We start from the raw sequence: 16,835 nt of genomic DNA on the forward strand, positions 1-16,835 counted from the left end.
ACATGTAGCAGCTCCTTGGTGCCTTGAGCTTACCCTTTAAGGCCTCAGTCTTGCAACTGGATGTCCTCAAACGGGTGTCCACTCCAGCCCTATTGAAATCAGTGGGTTCTGCATGGGCTCAGGTGTCTGCATCTTCTAATCTGATTGCAGAATAAGGGTCTGCAGTCATATTTTTTTCTGTTTCATGCTAATAGTATGTATTTTTTATATTGGAGCACCAGCCACTTAAATATCACAGTTCTGTCTGAAAATGTACCCACTGTTGTTACAAGTTACCCCCCCCTGCCCCAAAGGCCTAATTCTGCCCACACTTAAACACTTAACTTTTTGCATGTGAATAGTCCATGGGACAACTCACATTAGGACATTTGCAGGATCCAGGTCCTAAAACAAAACTGAAAGAAACTAGAGGAAAAATTATTTTCTATATTTTTGTCAGTATACTTCTGGATTTGAAAGTACTCTTGTAAATAATCAGTTTCACTGTTCTGTCTATAGTCAGTCAGTTTCCCCTGTTACATCTGAGAGTCATTCACATAGCAGCAGAATAGAAAAAAATGTAAAGTGATTGTAAAACCACAATAATCGGCAGTAGGCCTTGTGGGAAAAAGGATTTTAACTGTGACCAATTTTAACTATTTTGAAATGAATTTATTTGAAGTTTCCTTTTAAGTAAAAGCTCTAAATTATTATTTTATTAACCAAGAGCCTAAAGTTTAAAAGTTAGGAAATGTATCTAAATTTTAAAGGTTAACATGAGCTGAGCAAATACTTTTAGAAGATATATTAATACAATTGCTTGTATTAAACTTGTAAAATATAAGAAATATGTATTGGGTGATCCATCATACTGGACCAATAGTACCTAAACGTAAGTGTGCTTTGAATCTTCATATTTCCCGCATTCCTTGTCTCTCATTGTTTTCAGTTTATTAGCAGACATAGAAAGGGACAACTACATCCCAATCTGTTCTATTCTTTTAAAACAAACAGTATCTTACAGATAACTCTAAGGGTGGCATTGCTAATGAGGTGTGTTAAAATAACGTGGCATTTATGCTGCAGTGAAGTGAAACCTGAAGCTCCATTTGTCGATGCCTTTGATCTAAGCAGTAGGTAGAAAGGGGTTTACTTGTAGATGAAATGGAAGACGCACTTGCTGACTAATAATCTCTGTAATATGATCCAGAGGGGATTTGATCTAACAGCTCCTTGGAGCTGGGGAGACATGTGAGTTGATATGTTTCATTTTAAGTCAAATATGAGATCTTGTTGTCCTGTATTGGAGTAGTAGATGCTTGTGGCTATATACAGATCATGTTGAGGGGTTCAGATCAGAGATATGTAAGAGGAGATAGTTTGGGAAACCACATGACTCTTGGAGTTCTTCCATATCTTGTGGAGAGTTGTGTTAAAACTCTCTATGTAAGCATCTGACTGGACTAAAACTGTTTGCCATAAACTGTTTTTCTGACTTTAAAAGTTAGCATTTGAAATTAAAATACATTCCTATAGCGACTGGGAACCAGTGGAGTTGTAATGAAGTGCCCAGTCTCTGAATCAGGTCCCATCCCTATCGATATTCTTCACTGATCACTCTAGCAGCCCCTATAAACACAGTACCATAAATGAGGTTTGCAAACAGTGGCCTTTGCTCATCACCTTTTCTTGATGCGAGCCTGCTTTTGTTCTTATGTTCTTTATACATATATATTTATTATTAATTCTTTTTCTTCAATTATTAAGGGAGTCTTTTGCTAACCACTCGATTTTGATCTTGTACTGAAAATGGTTCATGCTGGTCTCCTGTTATAGGCCATTTCACAATCACTGACTCTCCACCAAAGATCCCTGCCTGCCAGCTCTTGTGAGCTTCACCCTCAACTGCATTGTCTTAGATGAGTGCAGCTGTCCAGACAGGTCGTGGACGGAGAATTGGTCCCTGCCCAATGGGAGCTTTAAGCTGTAGACCAGAACCTTGATTGGCTCTATTAGTGAATGATGAACCAGTAAGGGGTTCTGAGCACTGGTCTGAAGTGCTGTGGGTGTTTGGGAAATGGTCTACTGTGTGCTTTGGAAGCTGGAGTCTCCACCTTCAGTGCCAGGTAGAGTGAATGTTAATGGTTTAATAAGGAAATTGACAAGCAAAGGGATAACTGTGGCAGGCACTGGTCCAAAAGGAAGTCTTAGTTTCTCAGTATTTTTCACCACTGTTGCTATCAGTAACTAGGATTAGCTCTGTAAGTCCCCAATATTTGGTGCTAATTTGTCGAATGGTAGGCAGATGCCCTTGATGAAGGTAGAAATCAGTGTCCTGCCAGGCTACTCACAGTATTTCCATTTTCCTACTAAATCACTTTAGTCTCACGTGAGTTAAGCCTGATCTAGCTGTTTTTCGTCCAGGACAATTAAACCAGTCATGCCCCCTACAATTCCAACATGTGTTGGTAAGGGCCTTTCTCTTTAATTTATATAGCTTCTGCTTCCCTCCCCTTTGGGAAACACAGGTGTAAGATCTTCACATTATGACAGTTATCTTTTTTCACAGATTCATAGATTCCAAAGCCAGAAGGGACCATTGTGATCATCTAGTCTAACCTCTTATATAACACAGGCCATTGAACTTCCCCAAAATAATTCCTAGAGCATATCCTTTAGGAAAAAAAATCCAATCTTGATTTTAAAAATTGCCAGTGATGGGGAATACACCATGAGCTTTGATAAATTATTCCAGTAGTTGATTACTGCCAATGTTAAAAAATGTATCTTATTTTCAGTGTGAATTTGTCTAACTTCAAGTTCCTTGTGTTGTACCTTTCTTTGCTAGATTGAAGAGCCCATTTTCAAATATTTGTTCCCCATGTAGGTACTTATAGACTGTGATCAAGTCACCCCTTAATCTTCTCTTTGTTAAACTTGCTAAATTTTGTTCCTTGAATCTGTTACTATAAGGCATCTTTTCTAATCCTTTAATCATTCTTGCGGCTCTTCTCTGAACCCTCTCCAGTTTTTCAACATCCTCCTTGAATTGTGGACACCAGAACTAGAAACAGTTTTCTGACAGAGGCCACGACAGTGTCAAATACAGAAGTAAAATAACCTCTCTATTACTTGAGAATCCTCTATTCATGCAACCAAGGATCGCATTAGCCCATTTGTCCAGAGCATAACACTGGAAGTTCATGTTACATGCTGTCATAAACAGATAGTTAAGGGTTAATGTCTCTTTTACCTGTAAAGGGTTAACAAACAGGAGACCAAACACCTGACCAGGGGACCAATCAGGAGACAAGATACTTTCAAATCTCGGTGGAGGGAAGCCTTTGTTTGTGTTTTTTGGGTTTGGTTTTGTTCTCTCTGGGATCTGAGAGTGACTGAACATACTACAGGCTCTAATTTTCTATTCAAGTAGTAAGTGCAAGTAGAAAGGCGGTTTAGTCTTTTTAATTGGTTTTCTTTATTTGCAAATGTGTATCTGGCTGGTAGAGATTTAATGTGTATTTGGCTGGAAGTATTTTAAATTGTATTTCTGCTGGAGGAGGCTTTTTCTCCAGTTTCTAGAAGCTCACAGACCCTGTAATATTCCATCTTGAATTTACAGTGATTTTCTTTATTCTTTTTTCTTTTATTAAAAGTTTTGCTTTTAAGACCTGTCTGATTTTTTCCCCCCTTGTTGAGGCTCAAGGGAATTGAGTCTGTACTTAACAGGGAGGGAGAAGGGTGGAATCCCTTTGTTTTAGATTCACGGAGCTTGAATCTGTATATCTCTCCAGGAGCCCAGGGAGGGAACACCTGGAGGGGAGGAGAAGGGGAGGGAAATGGTTTATTCCCCTGTGTTGTAAGACTCAAGGAATTTGGGTCTTGGGATCCCCAGGGAAGGTTTTGGGGGGACCAGAGTGTATCAGGCACTGGAATTCCTGATTGGTGACAGCTTATCAGATCTAAGCAGGTAATTAAGCTTAGAGGAATTCATGCTAGTACCCCAACTTTTGGACTCTAAGGTTCAGATTGGGGAAAGATACTATGACACATGCTTTGATGGGCAGTGGCACAGTTAATAATGTTTATATGTAAAATACCATTATTTGCATTTGACTTAGCTCTCATTGAAATGTACTGGACTTTTCACATCCCAGTTCTTGTTTCAGGCTCTCTGCAAACTCGGGTATAATCCTCTTCATGTCTTGAAAATTTAATTACAGTAACTAGAAACTTATTTTTTTAAATGAAAGAACAGCAACTGAGAGAGGAGTTCAGCCCTCCCTTACCTGTCAGCCCCCAGCTAGTCCTTTATGGACGTGCACTGCATTTTGAGAAACGTTACACTAGAGTAGGAGAAAAGAAACATAATAAACTATTTAAAAAAAACTTAATGAAACTTTGTATTTATTAATTTATGGTTGCATACATGATGGGTCAGTCCCCTTCCATCACATTAAGATGACAGAAGTGACAACAGAGACCAGGGAAATGGGAACAAATAATAGGGATTGCTTGTGCAAGCTAACTAGAAGCACTGCAGGAGAATGGCAGAAGTGGGTCTCTCAGAGGGATTTAAACTGACTCATCTAGTTTCACCATCCAAGCTGGTTTAAGTGGAAAGGTTAAAGTAAAATCAGTTAAAATAAAAGCTAGTTTTAATAATCTGGGAAGTTGTTAATACAAATAAAGACTTTGCATCTCATTTTTCTTACATTTAAATTGGTGATAAAACTCCCATTCTTCAATGGGAGGAGGAGAAGACACTAGTTTTGAAATACAGTCTAAGAATGTCGGGTAAAATTGTCAAAAGTGCTTCCATCTCATTGAAAATCAATAGACTCATTGCCTCAGTGTGTTTTTTGAAAAGGGGAGTTAGGCTCCTAAGTCACTCAGATGCTTCTGTAAGTGTTACCCTTTATCTAGACAGTGTCCACCTTCATTTGGTCATTTAGGGGAATGGTTATCTTTGTATAGTTATGCGCCAGGCTATTATACCTCCTTTAGGTTCATTCAGTGTCTGATCTAGCACAATATGCCTCAGTGTGAAGCAATTCCTATTTGCAGTCTGTAAGAAAACATTGTCTTAAATGATATCTCAATGATTAATAACAATAGTGAGCCTTATTAGTGAATTAGTATCACCTTTAATATTAAAGATATAGCATATTCATAGAGTCATAGACTTCAAGGTCAGAAGGGACCATCATGATCCTCTAATCTGACCTCCTGCACAATGCAGGCCACAGAATCTCACCCACCCTCTCCTGTAATAAACCCTTAATCTAGTCTGAGTTACTAACATCCTCAAATCATGGTTTAAAGACTTCAAGGTGCAGAGAATCCTCTAGCAAGTGACCCAAGCTCCAGGCTGCAGAGGAAGGCGATAAACCCCCAGCGCCTCTGCCAATCTGCCCTGGAGGAAAATTCCTTCCCAATCCCAAATATGACGATCAGCTAAATCCTGAGCATGTGGGCAAGATTCACCAGCCAGACACCTATGAAAGAATTCTCTGTAGTAACTCAGATCACACCCCATCGACCATCACATCACAGGCCATTGGGCATATTTATTGCTAATAATCAATGATCGATTAATTGCCAAAATTAGGCTATCCCATCATACCATCTCCTCCATAAACTTATCAAGCTTAGTCTTGAAGCCAGATATGTGTTTTGCCCCCACTGCTCTCCTTGGAAGGCTGTTCCACAACTTCATTCCTCTGATGGTTAGAAACCTTCGTCTAATTTCACGTCTAAACTTCCGGATGGCTAGTTTGTATCAATTTGTTCTTGTGTCCACATTGGTACTAAGCTTAAATAATTCTTCTCCCTCCCTGGTATTTATCCCTCTGATATATTTATAGAGAGCAATCATATCTCCCCTCAGCCTTCTTTTGATTAGGCTAAACAAGCCAAGCTCTTTGAGTCTTCTTTAATAAGACAGGTTTTCCATTCCTCGGATCATCCTAGTAGCCCTTCTTTGTACCTGTTCGAGTTTGAATTCATCCTTCTTAAACATGGGAGACCAGAACTGCACACAATATTCCACATGAGGTCTCACTAGTGCCTTGTATAACAGTACTAACTCCTTATCTCTACTGGAAATACCTCGCGTGATGCATCCCAAGACCGCGTTAGCTTTTTTCACGGCCATACGACATTGGCGGCTCATAGTCATCCCGTGATCAACTGATACTCCGAAGTCGTCTTCCTCCTCTGTTACTTCCAACTGATGAGTTCCCAGCTTATAAAAAAATTCTTGTAATTAATCCCTAAATGCATGACCTTGCACTTTTCACTATTAAATTTCATCTTATGACTATTATTCTAGTTTACAAGGTCATCCAGATCTTTCTGTATGATATCCCGGTCCTTCTCTGTATTGGCAATACCTCCCAGCTTTGTGTCATCTGCAAACTTTATTAGCACACTCCTACTTTTTGTGCCAAGGTCAGTAATAAAAAGATTAAATAAGATTGGTCCCAAAACCTATCCCTGAGGAACTCCACTAGTAACCTCCCTCCAGCCTGACAGTTCACCTTTCAGTATGACCCATTGTAGTCTCCCCTTTAACCAATTCCTTTAACACCTTTCAATTTTCATATCCCTGTTTTTTCCAAATTAACTAATAATTCCCCATGTGGAACCATACCAAATGCCTTACTGAAATCGAAGTAAATTAGATCCACTGCATTTCCTTTGTCTAAAAAAATCTGTTACTTTCTCAAAGAAGGAGATCAGGTTGGTTTGGCACGATCTACCTTGTGTAAAACCATGTTGTATTTTGTCCCAATTACCATTGACCTCAATGTCCTTAACTACTTTCTCCTTCAAAATGTTTTCCAAGACCTTGCATACTACAGATGTCAAGCTAACAGGCCTGTAGTTACGTGGATAACCTTTTTCCCCTTTCTTAAAAATAGGAACTATCTTAGCAATTCTCCAGTCATACGGTACAACCCCTGAGTTTACAGATTCATTAAAAACTTCTTGCTAATGGGCTTGCAATTTCATGTGCCAGTTCCTTTAATATTTTTGATGAAAATTATCTGGGCCCCCTGATTTAGTCCCACTAAGCTGTTTGAGTTTGGCTTCTACCTCAGATGTGGCAATGTCTACCTCCATATCCTCATTCCCATTTGTGATCCTGCGATTATCCCTAAGCTCCTCAGCCTCATTAAAGACTGAGGTAAAGTATTTGTTTAGATATTGGATCATGCCTAGATTATCCTTAACCTCCACTCCATCTTCAGTGTTTAGCGGTCCCACTTCTTCTTTCTTTGTTTTCTTCTTATTTATATGGCTACAGAACTTTTACTGTTGGTTTTAATTCCCTTTGCAAGGTCCAACTCTGCATGGCTTTTGGCCTTTCTCACTTTTACCCTACATTTTCTGACGTCAATAAGGTAGCTTTCCTTGCTGATCACTCCCATCTTCCACTCCTTGTAGACTTTCTGCTTTTTCTTAATCACCTCTCTGAGATGCTTGCTCGTCCAGCTTGGTCTACAACTCTGGCCTCTGAATTTTTCCCCTTTCTTGGGATGCAGGCTTCTGATAGTTTCTGCAACTTTGACTTGAAGTAATTCCAGGCCTCCTCCTGCCTTTAGATCCACAAGTTCTTCAGTCCAATCCACTTCCCTAACTAATTTCCTTAATTTTTTTAAAGTTAGCCTTTTTAAATAAAAAACCCTAGTCACAGATCTATTTTTGTTTATCCTTCCATTTAGTTTGAACTGAATTAGCTCATGATCGCTCGAACCAAGGTTGTCCCCTACAACCATTTCTTCTATGAGGTCTTCACTACTCACAAAAACCAAATCTAAAATGGCATCTCCTCTTGTTGGTTCAGCAACTACTTGGTGAAGGAATACATCAGCTTTCGCATCCAGGAAAATCTGAGCCCTATTATTATTACTAGCTCATGTCCTCCAGTCAATATCTGAGAAGTTAAAGTCTCCCATGATCAAACAATTCCCATTAGTATTTACTTCATTAACAACATTAAAGAGGTCTCTATCCATATCTAAATCAGATCACCGTGGTCTATAGCACACCCCAAGCACTATCTCAGGGGAAGCTCTAAGATTTCTTCCTCAATGTGATTTTTTGCCCAGACAGACTCTGTCTTATCTATTCCATCCCATCTTATTTCTTTATAGTCTACCTCATCATTGATATACAATGCTACTCCACCATCTTTGCCTTTATTTCTGTCTTTCAAAAACAGCACATACCTTTCAATATCTGTACTCCAGTCATGACTACTATTCCACCTTGTTTCTGTTATCCTTATGTCTGTTTTCACTTCCTGCACCAGTAACTCTAGTTCCTCCATTTTGTTACCTAAACTCCTCACATTGGTGTACAAATATCTTAATTTTTGCTGTTTGGCTTTGCTCACATTCTTTACCTGATTAGGCACTGACATTCTACTGCCAGTATCACAAATTATCACACTACCCTTCCTCTTTATGTCCCATGGCTGTATCCTTTCTTACTTCGTTTTCTTCCCTCACAATGTTAAAATCTGGCGTGGAGATTACCTGGACATCTCCCAATCATCTCTCCCAAATTCCTAGTTTAAAGCTCTCTTAATCATTTGTGCCAGCCTCCATCCTAGAAGTCTGTTTCCCTCCCTACTCAGGTGAAGCCCATCCTGAGAGAACAGTCCTCTGTCCATGAATGCCTCCCAGTGGCCATACATTCCAAAGCCCTCCTTATAGCACCACTGCCTGAGCCATCTGTTGATCATCATAATCTTGTCACACCTTTGTTGCCCTTCTCTAGAAATGCAGAATCCCACTGAAGATCACCTGAGCCTCAATTTCCTTAAGCATCTTCCCCAGCCTGGCACAGTCTCCCTTGATACGTTCCAACGAGAATCTAGCCATATCATTTGTTCTCACATGAAGGACAATCAATGGATTCTTTCCTGCTCCTGTTAGGATCCTCTTCAGCCTCAGGTCCACATTCTGTATTTTAGCACCCATCAGCCAGCACACCCTTCTGTTCTCTGGATCAGCTCTGGTTACAGGCCTGTCTATTATCTCAATAAGGAATCCCCAATTGTGTAGACGTGCCTTTTCCTGCTGATGGTGCGATTCTCTGGTCTATCCGCTGTTCCCTCTGGCTGCAAGTCCTCTTGATTCCTATTCTCCCTTGTAATCCTCTGCAACCCATCCTGTATCCTCCTGGGGCTCATATTTGGTGTTATCATCTCCATTGATTCTTCCCCTCTTCCTATAGAACTAGATGCTCTTCTCTTCTACCTTGCCCTCCCACCTTCAGTGACCACCTACTGTGCCCCTTCTTCATTTTCCAACTCCGCAAACCTGTTCCTGAGCTCTATTTCTCCTTCACTAGCCCATCTTTTCCTCTGCCTGGTTCTCTTAGTCACATGCCTCCACTGTCCACTTTCCTCACCCAGCAGTCTCCCCTCAAAGTTCTTTGGTCCTGTTTCCATCTGCAAGTCTGAGCTTTTCCCTTCAGCCTCCTCATGTCTTTGCTCCATCAGCTGCTCGAACCCCCTTCTAAACTCAACGAGAGTTTCCACCTTCATCTCCAGTCCTCAGATCTTTTCTTCCATCAGCTCTATCAGGCGGCACTTCATGCAGACAAAACTCTTTTCAGGTACCCACTCCAGGATCATGTACATGCTGCAGCTTCCACATCCAGCCATCTTCATTGTGTCTTCCACTGCTTGCCTCTGTATCTGTCATAGCCTTCCCACCTAAGTCCTGTTAGTCTGGGAAACACGAACCAAACCAAAACACTATCACCCACAACAAAACAAACCCCCAATGAGCACCACAACACTGCCAGAACACCACACTCTCCCATCACTAGCCTGTGTGTTCCTCTGCCTGGTTATCCTAGTCTTCCGCCCCGAAACTCCCCTGCAACAGAACTCCCACTCAAACTCCCCTGTTTACAATTCTGTTTGCTAGCTCTGGTGCTGCCGCCGCTGTGATTAATAGCAATAATAAGCCTTATTAGTGAATTAGTATCACCTTTAATACTAAAGATATAGCATATTGTTCTGTATTACAGGAAGATCTTGATATTCAATATAACAAAATTTGAAAAGTTTGCTTTATATACAATAAACATAGCATACACACGTGGTTCAATAACTTGTAATTATTAGATCCTATAATCTAAGAGATTTAACTCTGTGACTTCGCTTAAATAGCAATGCAGGCCTTAATTATAGCATTTTTTTTCAGCATATGTATCAAAGGCAATAAACAAAACTAATCATATACTCCAAATTAAATTTGGAAATGAAACTTAGTGTAATGATGATCTTATGACTAAAGTATAGTGTTTCTTGTGTGACCTCGGGCAAGTAATTTAATACAATTCCCTCACTCTCCCCATCTGTAGAGTGTGGAGAATACTTTCCTATTTCATCAATGTGAGATGAGACTGAATTAATTCATGTTATAAAACATTTTAAGGTCCTTGGAAGGAAGTAACTAGAGAAATACGAACCATTATTATTGCTTGTACTTCTAGTATATTAAAATATATTACTTGAGAATTTCTTGTTTAGTTGATATCGCTTTATTCGTCACTTCGGTACTTGGCAGAGCTGAATATGTCTCAGGAAAATCCTAATGTAGCTCCAGAAAATAGCAGTCATCACTGCTGTTTTGGGCTGTAGGCTGAACTTCCCTGGAGACATCCGGAAAAAACAAATGTGCTAATGAAGGCTTGGATTTAGGAAAGCACGTATGTCTGTCTTAAGTTGTTGCTTAAGTCTGTCCTCATTCGGCAAGGCACTTAAACACATACTCAAGTCCCATTACAGTCAATGGGGCCTCAGTGCATTGGAGCCTCAGTGGATTATATTGGGAAATAAGATTTCAATTAGTAGAAATCTTCATTTTTCACAAGGAAGCACATAATGGGCTGATCCTGTTTCTATTGAATCTTAAGAGAGTTTTGCCAATGACTTTATTGGGTGCCGGATTGGTCCCCGTATGATCCTCCGTAATGATGGCAGGAGTCACTTACATGGCTTACTACGTCATTTTCCCTGGGAACTAAATCTGTATTCTCCGTGGGGGCCCATGATACATCAGCCAGATATTTCACTTCAGAATGGAGCCTCTTATTCTGAAGGTGAATATTCTATGTATTGTTGATATATTTTGCAGGAATTATTGACAGCACGCAGGTGGAGCAGAGGCAGGTTGTTGCAGTGACTGGTGATGGAACCAATGATGGACCGGCACTTAAAAAAGCCGATGTTGGCTTTGCAATGGTATGACCCTGAACATAGTCACTTGTCACTTTATTTGCATCACAGATTTCCTTAAAGGGAGTTTTTCTGTTTATGTAACACATGAAGTGAAATGGTTCAGTGATTGTTCATTCAGTGAAGCAAGAAGCACATGGAGAAGTTTCCGTTTTCTGGAAATGGCTGTAATCAGTACATCACAGGTTTTAATGCAGTTTCAGAATCCACTATTACACATTGTGATAAACAGAGGAGTTTTGCCTGGCTGATTTTTGCAAGAATCTTATCAAAATAAATATTGAAAATATGCAGAATGTTGATGCTAGTAGAGGAAAGTGCATTCAGTGTTCTGCCTGATAGCAAGGTGGAACAGGAAGAGCACACTCCAATTTAATAGGACATTATTTTGACTTGGTAAAAATCCACCCCCAAATACAACTTACTAGTCCCCCAACATTTTGTGGCACTACTGCAACAGTATCTGAAAACATAAGAAATTGACGGCATAATAGATGCTGAATTCAATTTGAGCTGTGCAATTCCAATTTGTACTGGCAATTCTATGTATGCATATTTAAAAAAAAATCAGAACTCCGGCAACACATGGATGTTCGCTCCCTTATTCAGCATCAGTTGCTATCACAAAATACTCAAATAGCTCATCACAAGGCGTTCCCTTGCTCTGTATCGGCACACACCTCCAAACCTATTATCCAACACGTCCAAGACACAGCATGTACTCACCAAATACTGTTATTTCATTCTGTGGTCAAAGCATAACTGCGCAGTGGGAAGGGATGTCCAAAGATCTATTTTCTAACTATTGCTTTTTCTTTCCCATACTCATTTTTATCATAATTTTCTGCAATTTTTTTCCAGGGCATTGCAGGTACTGATGTTGCAAAGGAAGCCTCAGATATTATCTTGACAGATGATAATTTCAGTAGCATTGTGAAGGCTGTAATGTGGGGCCGTAACGTCTATGATAGCATCTCCAAGTTCTTACAGTTCCAACTTACTGTTAACGTTGTGGCTGTGATTGTGGCTTTCACTGGGGCATGTATTACACAGGTAAGCTGAGTCGCAGACATGATATGAAGCAGGGATACTGGACTGCCTGATAATTGAAACAGCCAAATACCCAATTTCAACAGATGCTTTCAACTGGTCACCATTGTATTCTTAATTCCTGCAGTATTGTTAGCAAGCATTTTTTTCTGGGTAATAAGTTTGGGAATCATTAGTTACATGTCAGAGTTACATCTGGAATCATGCATTGTATCAGTCATACATATATTCCCAGAAGTATTAGTTTGTTTGGACTGTGATTACTGGTACATTCAAGATGGCAGCACTGTCATTTAGAAGTAATCCTGGCAGGGAAACTTTCAACTAAAATTGAAGAAAACATTTTGGTGCTTTGTGTTTTCTGATTCAGATAATTAAAAACGAAAAACATCATACACAGAAATATCTTTCTGACTAATTTTTTCCCCAGAATAATCCATTCTAATTGCTAATATCACTATCCTCATTTACATCTTATTTTAGCAACCTTGTTGAACCTTATCCATTGTAAGAAATTGAGCAAAAATCAACAGCTTTGTGCTACTCAGCAATAGGGTGACCAGACAGCAAGTGTGAAAAATCGGGATGGAGGTGGGGGTTAAGAGGTGCCTATATCAGATAAAACCCCAAATATTCGGACTGTCCCTATGACATTGGGACATCTGGTCACCCTATTCAGCAAAGTACTTGTCACTTGCTCAGATACCCTGGCTAACTTTTCTACTCACCCTTTAAAAGGATCAAGACATCTGATGCATTTTAAATGCTTGTTTTCTGTGCCTCTGCTCCTCCTCCTCACTGCAGAGATCTACATATTCATAGGCATGTTAATGGCTGTGTTTGGAAGATCTCTAAGCAAAAATCAGGTTTCAAAGCCTGGGCTCCAGCCCAAGTGGAACAGTCAGTTGACCCTGTTGCGGGTTCAGGTTTTTTTGCCACATAGATGTACCCTACGATGCAGCCCTAGCCACAACTAACATACAAGCCTACTTATGTACCTATCTCACCAAACACACAAAAAAGGCCAAACCAAAGTGAACACCGCTTCACTTCAACATCACCACTTTTTCATAAGCATACCTCCTTTTGATTATCTCATTTTGTTCACCAAGGGGCAGGGGAATGTGTATAACTAGTGGAGCACGTGGGTTTTCTTCCTCCAATATTAAAAAGCAAAGGACATTGCTGTTAGCCTTTACACCACATCCCCAAAATAACAATGCTCAAGAGGGTATATACTGGAGAGGGGAGCTGTTACAAACACCTAAGCTTGATAGAAGAAATGCACACCTGTGAGAACGTTGCAGCTCCCCTTACTGTCCATTACACAAATGTACATGTCTGTCACTACAGGTAAATTCCATCTCTGACACACACACCTATGAGCAAAACAATGAATAAGTCATTAGCTACACTTCAGGAGTACGCTTACATTGCAGTCATGGAATCATTATGTGAAACTTGAGATCTGGTCTCTCCATTAAGCCGAGAAGTTAAGCTCCTTTCAATTTATTTTTCTGAATTCTCAGGTGTCAGTTGTACTTGGCAAGGTGTGGAAAGGTCTCAAATAGTCCCCACTGGCCCTGGTGAGCACCTTCACAGGGACTGGATACAGCTGTGTTCATTTAACTCCTCTGGGCACAAGGACTGTGTGATCATAGGGCCATTCACCAGAAGAAGCAGGAATGAGTTTACAGAAGCCAAGTGAAATACCTGTTGTATCCTGTCAAAGGGAAGCAAAGTAGCAACAGTCTCCTTGCTCTGCTGCTAAATGCTGGTGCACCTCCATATTAATCTCTACTTTGGCTATGCCTTATAGGCACAACTGACCCTCTGAACAGGTGGGAGGAAGGGAAATATTGTGGATGGGGAAGAGGAAGGGGCAGAGATTAGGTGATGGCCTTTTCCCTTCAGGAATATTTCAAAGTATTTGAGAGAGTATTTAGCATTAAGGGATAATGTCTGGTAACTAAAGAGAAGAGAAAAATACAAACATTATCGAAAACAAATGATTATAGCATCATGTTGCTGATGCTGTGGTTGAAGTTGAGGTGGCCATTTCCTTTTAAATCCCTGTTTTCAGTCATTCGAACATTACTGAATGAACCCCTCTTTCCCCAAAACAGTTCATGTAGGATTAAATTTCTCATATTTGGTCTTCAGCAATTTTCAATTACTTTGTGAGCTTGAAAGAAATTGTAATCCACTTCTTAAATAATATTGTTCCTTTTTGTGCTTGGAGAACTCAAACATAATTGTGTGGGTAGTTAATTTGTTGTGTTTGAAAATAGGTTTTTTTCAAATAAACAAATTACTAATGTTTGAAAATTGTGCACAGAGCATGCTCCTTGATTATTATTTTTCCCCCTACCAGTCCAAGGACTCTGTTCAACTTCTATTGAAGACATTGGGCGTGTTTTCATTGGCTTTCAACAGGAATTGAACCAGACCCTAAAAGTACATAATGAAGAACAGTTTTGCCCAAGTGATCTGTAACTAAAATCTTCCCTGCTCCTTTCTACTCATTCCCCACAGTTATATGCTTTTGAATGTGCAACCATTCTGTTAAAAATTAACTCATCTCCCAAGGTTAATACATTTTTATCAAAATAAATCTATATGAAATTGTTTAGTTCTACAATAAAATAGCAAACCCCAAGAGAGAGAAATTAAAAAAAATAAATTAGAAATTGTTGCAAATATACTGCAGTTGATTTGAGATGAGGCCATGTTTACAGTTAACTTCCTGATTCCTGACAATCTCAAGCAGCTTTTATTTCCGTCTCATGCAACAAGGAACTTGCCTGAAGAAGCTGCATTATGTTGACTTTCAGACTCAAAGTTTCTATTCTGTGAAAGAGCATTATGTATGTTTGCCTTTTATAACTGAAATATTACCAAAAATTGTATTAGGGAACATACTGTACCCTCTGGTTGTTATAAAAATAGCTCTGATACAAAATGCATGACTGTATTGAAAAATCTTGAGTACAGTAGCCAGGTTGCACTTTTATACCTAGTCTTAAACATTTACACTAGTCTTAAAATATTAATTTGACTGAAATATTTAAATTCTTATTAACAGATAAAGATAACTGAAAGCCATTGTTTCCAAAACACAAGCATAGCTTTCAGGGACCTTGACAAGGGCTTGCCTATACAGCAAATATTTCCTACACATTTTACTCTATTTTTCCACAGATATTTTGTCCCTGCTGTACATACAGAATATAATTGTATTCTTAGGTTGAATTCTCTGTATCTTACTGGTTCTGGTAATTAAACCCCAAACCCCATCCCAAGAGTGGCAGGCAGGGCTAATTGGACGGGGATAGCTGTCTTGAGGCCTCTGGTCCATATAGGACATGCCACTCTATTACACCTCCCTTTTCAAGTTTGTTTATTCCTTGCCTCATTCACTGTGCACTGTCCAGCCTGCGCTTTAAGTGTGGTTGGCATCTGAACACACCGTGGCTAATTTACTACACACCATCCTTTCTGCGCAGTGAGCATCCAGATCTACTTTGTTAAACAGATGTAAATTAAGACTGAAGCTACTGATTTCAGTAAATTAATGAGGTCCAGACTCATAGGTCCTCATCTCATTCTCCGGACACCAAGTGTAGAGGGCTCGGCTCGTTCAGTGTACAGCTTTCTCAGTGAACAAGAGATTCTTGTGAAGCCCTGCCTAAGACATTGTGAACTGTTGTGCATTGAATGAGACAGGACTCCATACTCTCATTTATCCCATGGAATTCCATACATCCCTTCCAAGACCCAAAATTTCATGCAACTTACTTACCTAGGCAAACACAGTGGCAAGAAAACACTGGAACATTATTATTTTTAATTATTAAAAAAATCTGTTCATGCACAAAATAAATCTTTAAATACACATAGCTCAGGCAAATCAAAACAGAATTTTACTGGAGCAACATAAGGCAAATGTCCAAGCTAAGGTGTATCTCTGTGCCAAATTCTAGTTCTACCCCAAATATTTGAGGCTTTGGAGTTGTTTGTAAAAGGTCACATTTTTTTTAAAAAAGGCAAGGAAGTATATTTTAAACACTTCATACTCAAAAATTGATGAGTTTTTCTTGGATTTTAAAACAGAGTTCATATTTTGGCAGTGACTAGACGTTGAAAGTCTTAGCTGAAAATGCTAAACATTTGGCAAAAATTAAAAGTGCTTGGAAAAAGCATTTTAGCTGTCACTATACACTTCAACTCCTGTATAATGAGGATGAAAGATACTTCAGAAATTTAGAAGGTATTATTTTGCATGTTACTTAGTGTTGATACACTCTAGGATTCTAAACAGGAGCATTTGACAAATCCTAACAATTTAGGAGTCTTGTCTTCTGTGCTTTTGGTTAATAATACTGCACAGTAAATAGAATTACACTGTACTGATCACCTCAAGGTTGGAAGTAAATATCAAGAAGTGTGCAAGTAGAATGTAACGGACTGGGCAGCTTCCGTTAAACTTGTATCTAATAGGACTAGCAGCAAAAATGTTTGTACCTAGAGAATGGTTCAA

The 16,835-nt window shown here is 39.4% G+C and overlaps 1 protein-coding gene across 1 annotated transcript in view; it reads left to right on the forward strand.

The window, feature by feature from the left end:
* The window catches only part of ATP2B2 (ATPase plasma membrane Ca2+ transporting 2), a 438,931-nt gene that overhangs the window by 382,669 nt on the left and 39,427 nt on the right, over positions 1-16,835 (forward strand). The window contains 2 exon segments of the mRNA XM_030569615.1: positions 11,145-11,251; positions 12,107-12,298. Coding sequence (XP_030425475.1) covers positions 11,145-11,251; positions 12,107-12,298 — 299 coding nt within the window.

Source organism: Gopherus evgoodei, chromosome 7 (assembly GCF_007399415.2).
Source record: "Gopherus evgoodei ecotype Sinaloan lineage chromosome 7, rGopEvg1_v1.p, whole genome shotgun sequence".
Classification (NCBI taxonomy): Eukaryota; Metazoa; Chordata; order Testudines; family Testudinidae; genus Gopherus; species Gopherus evgoodei.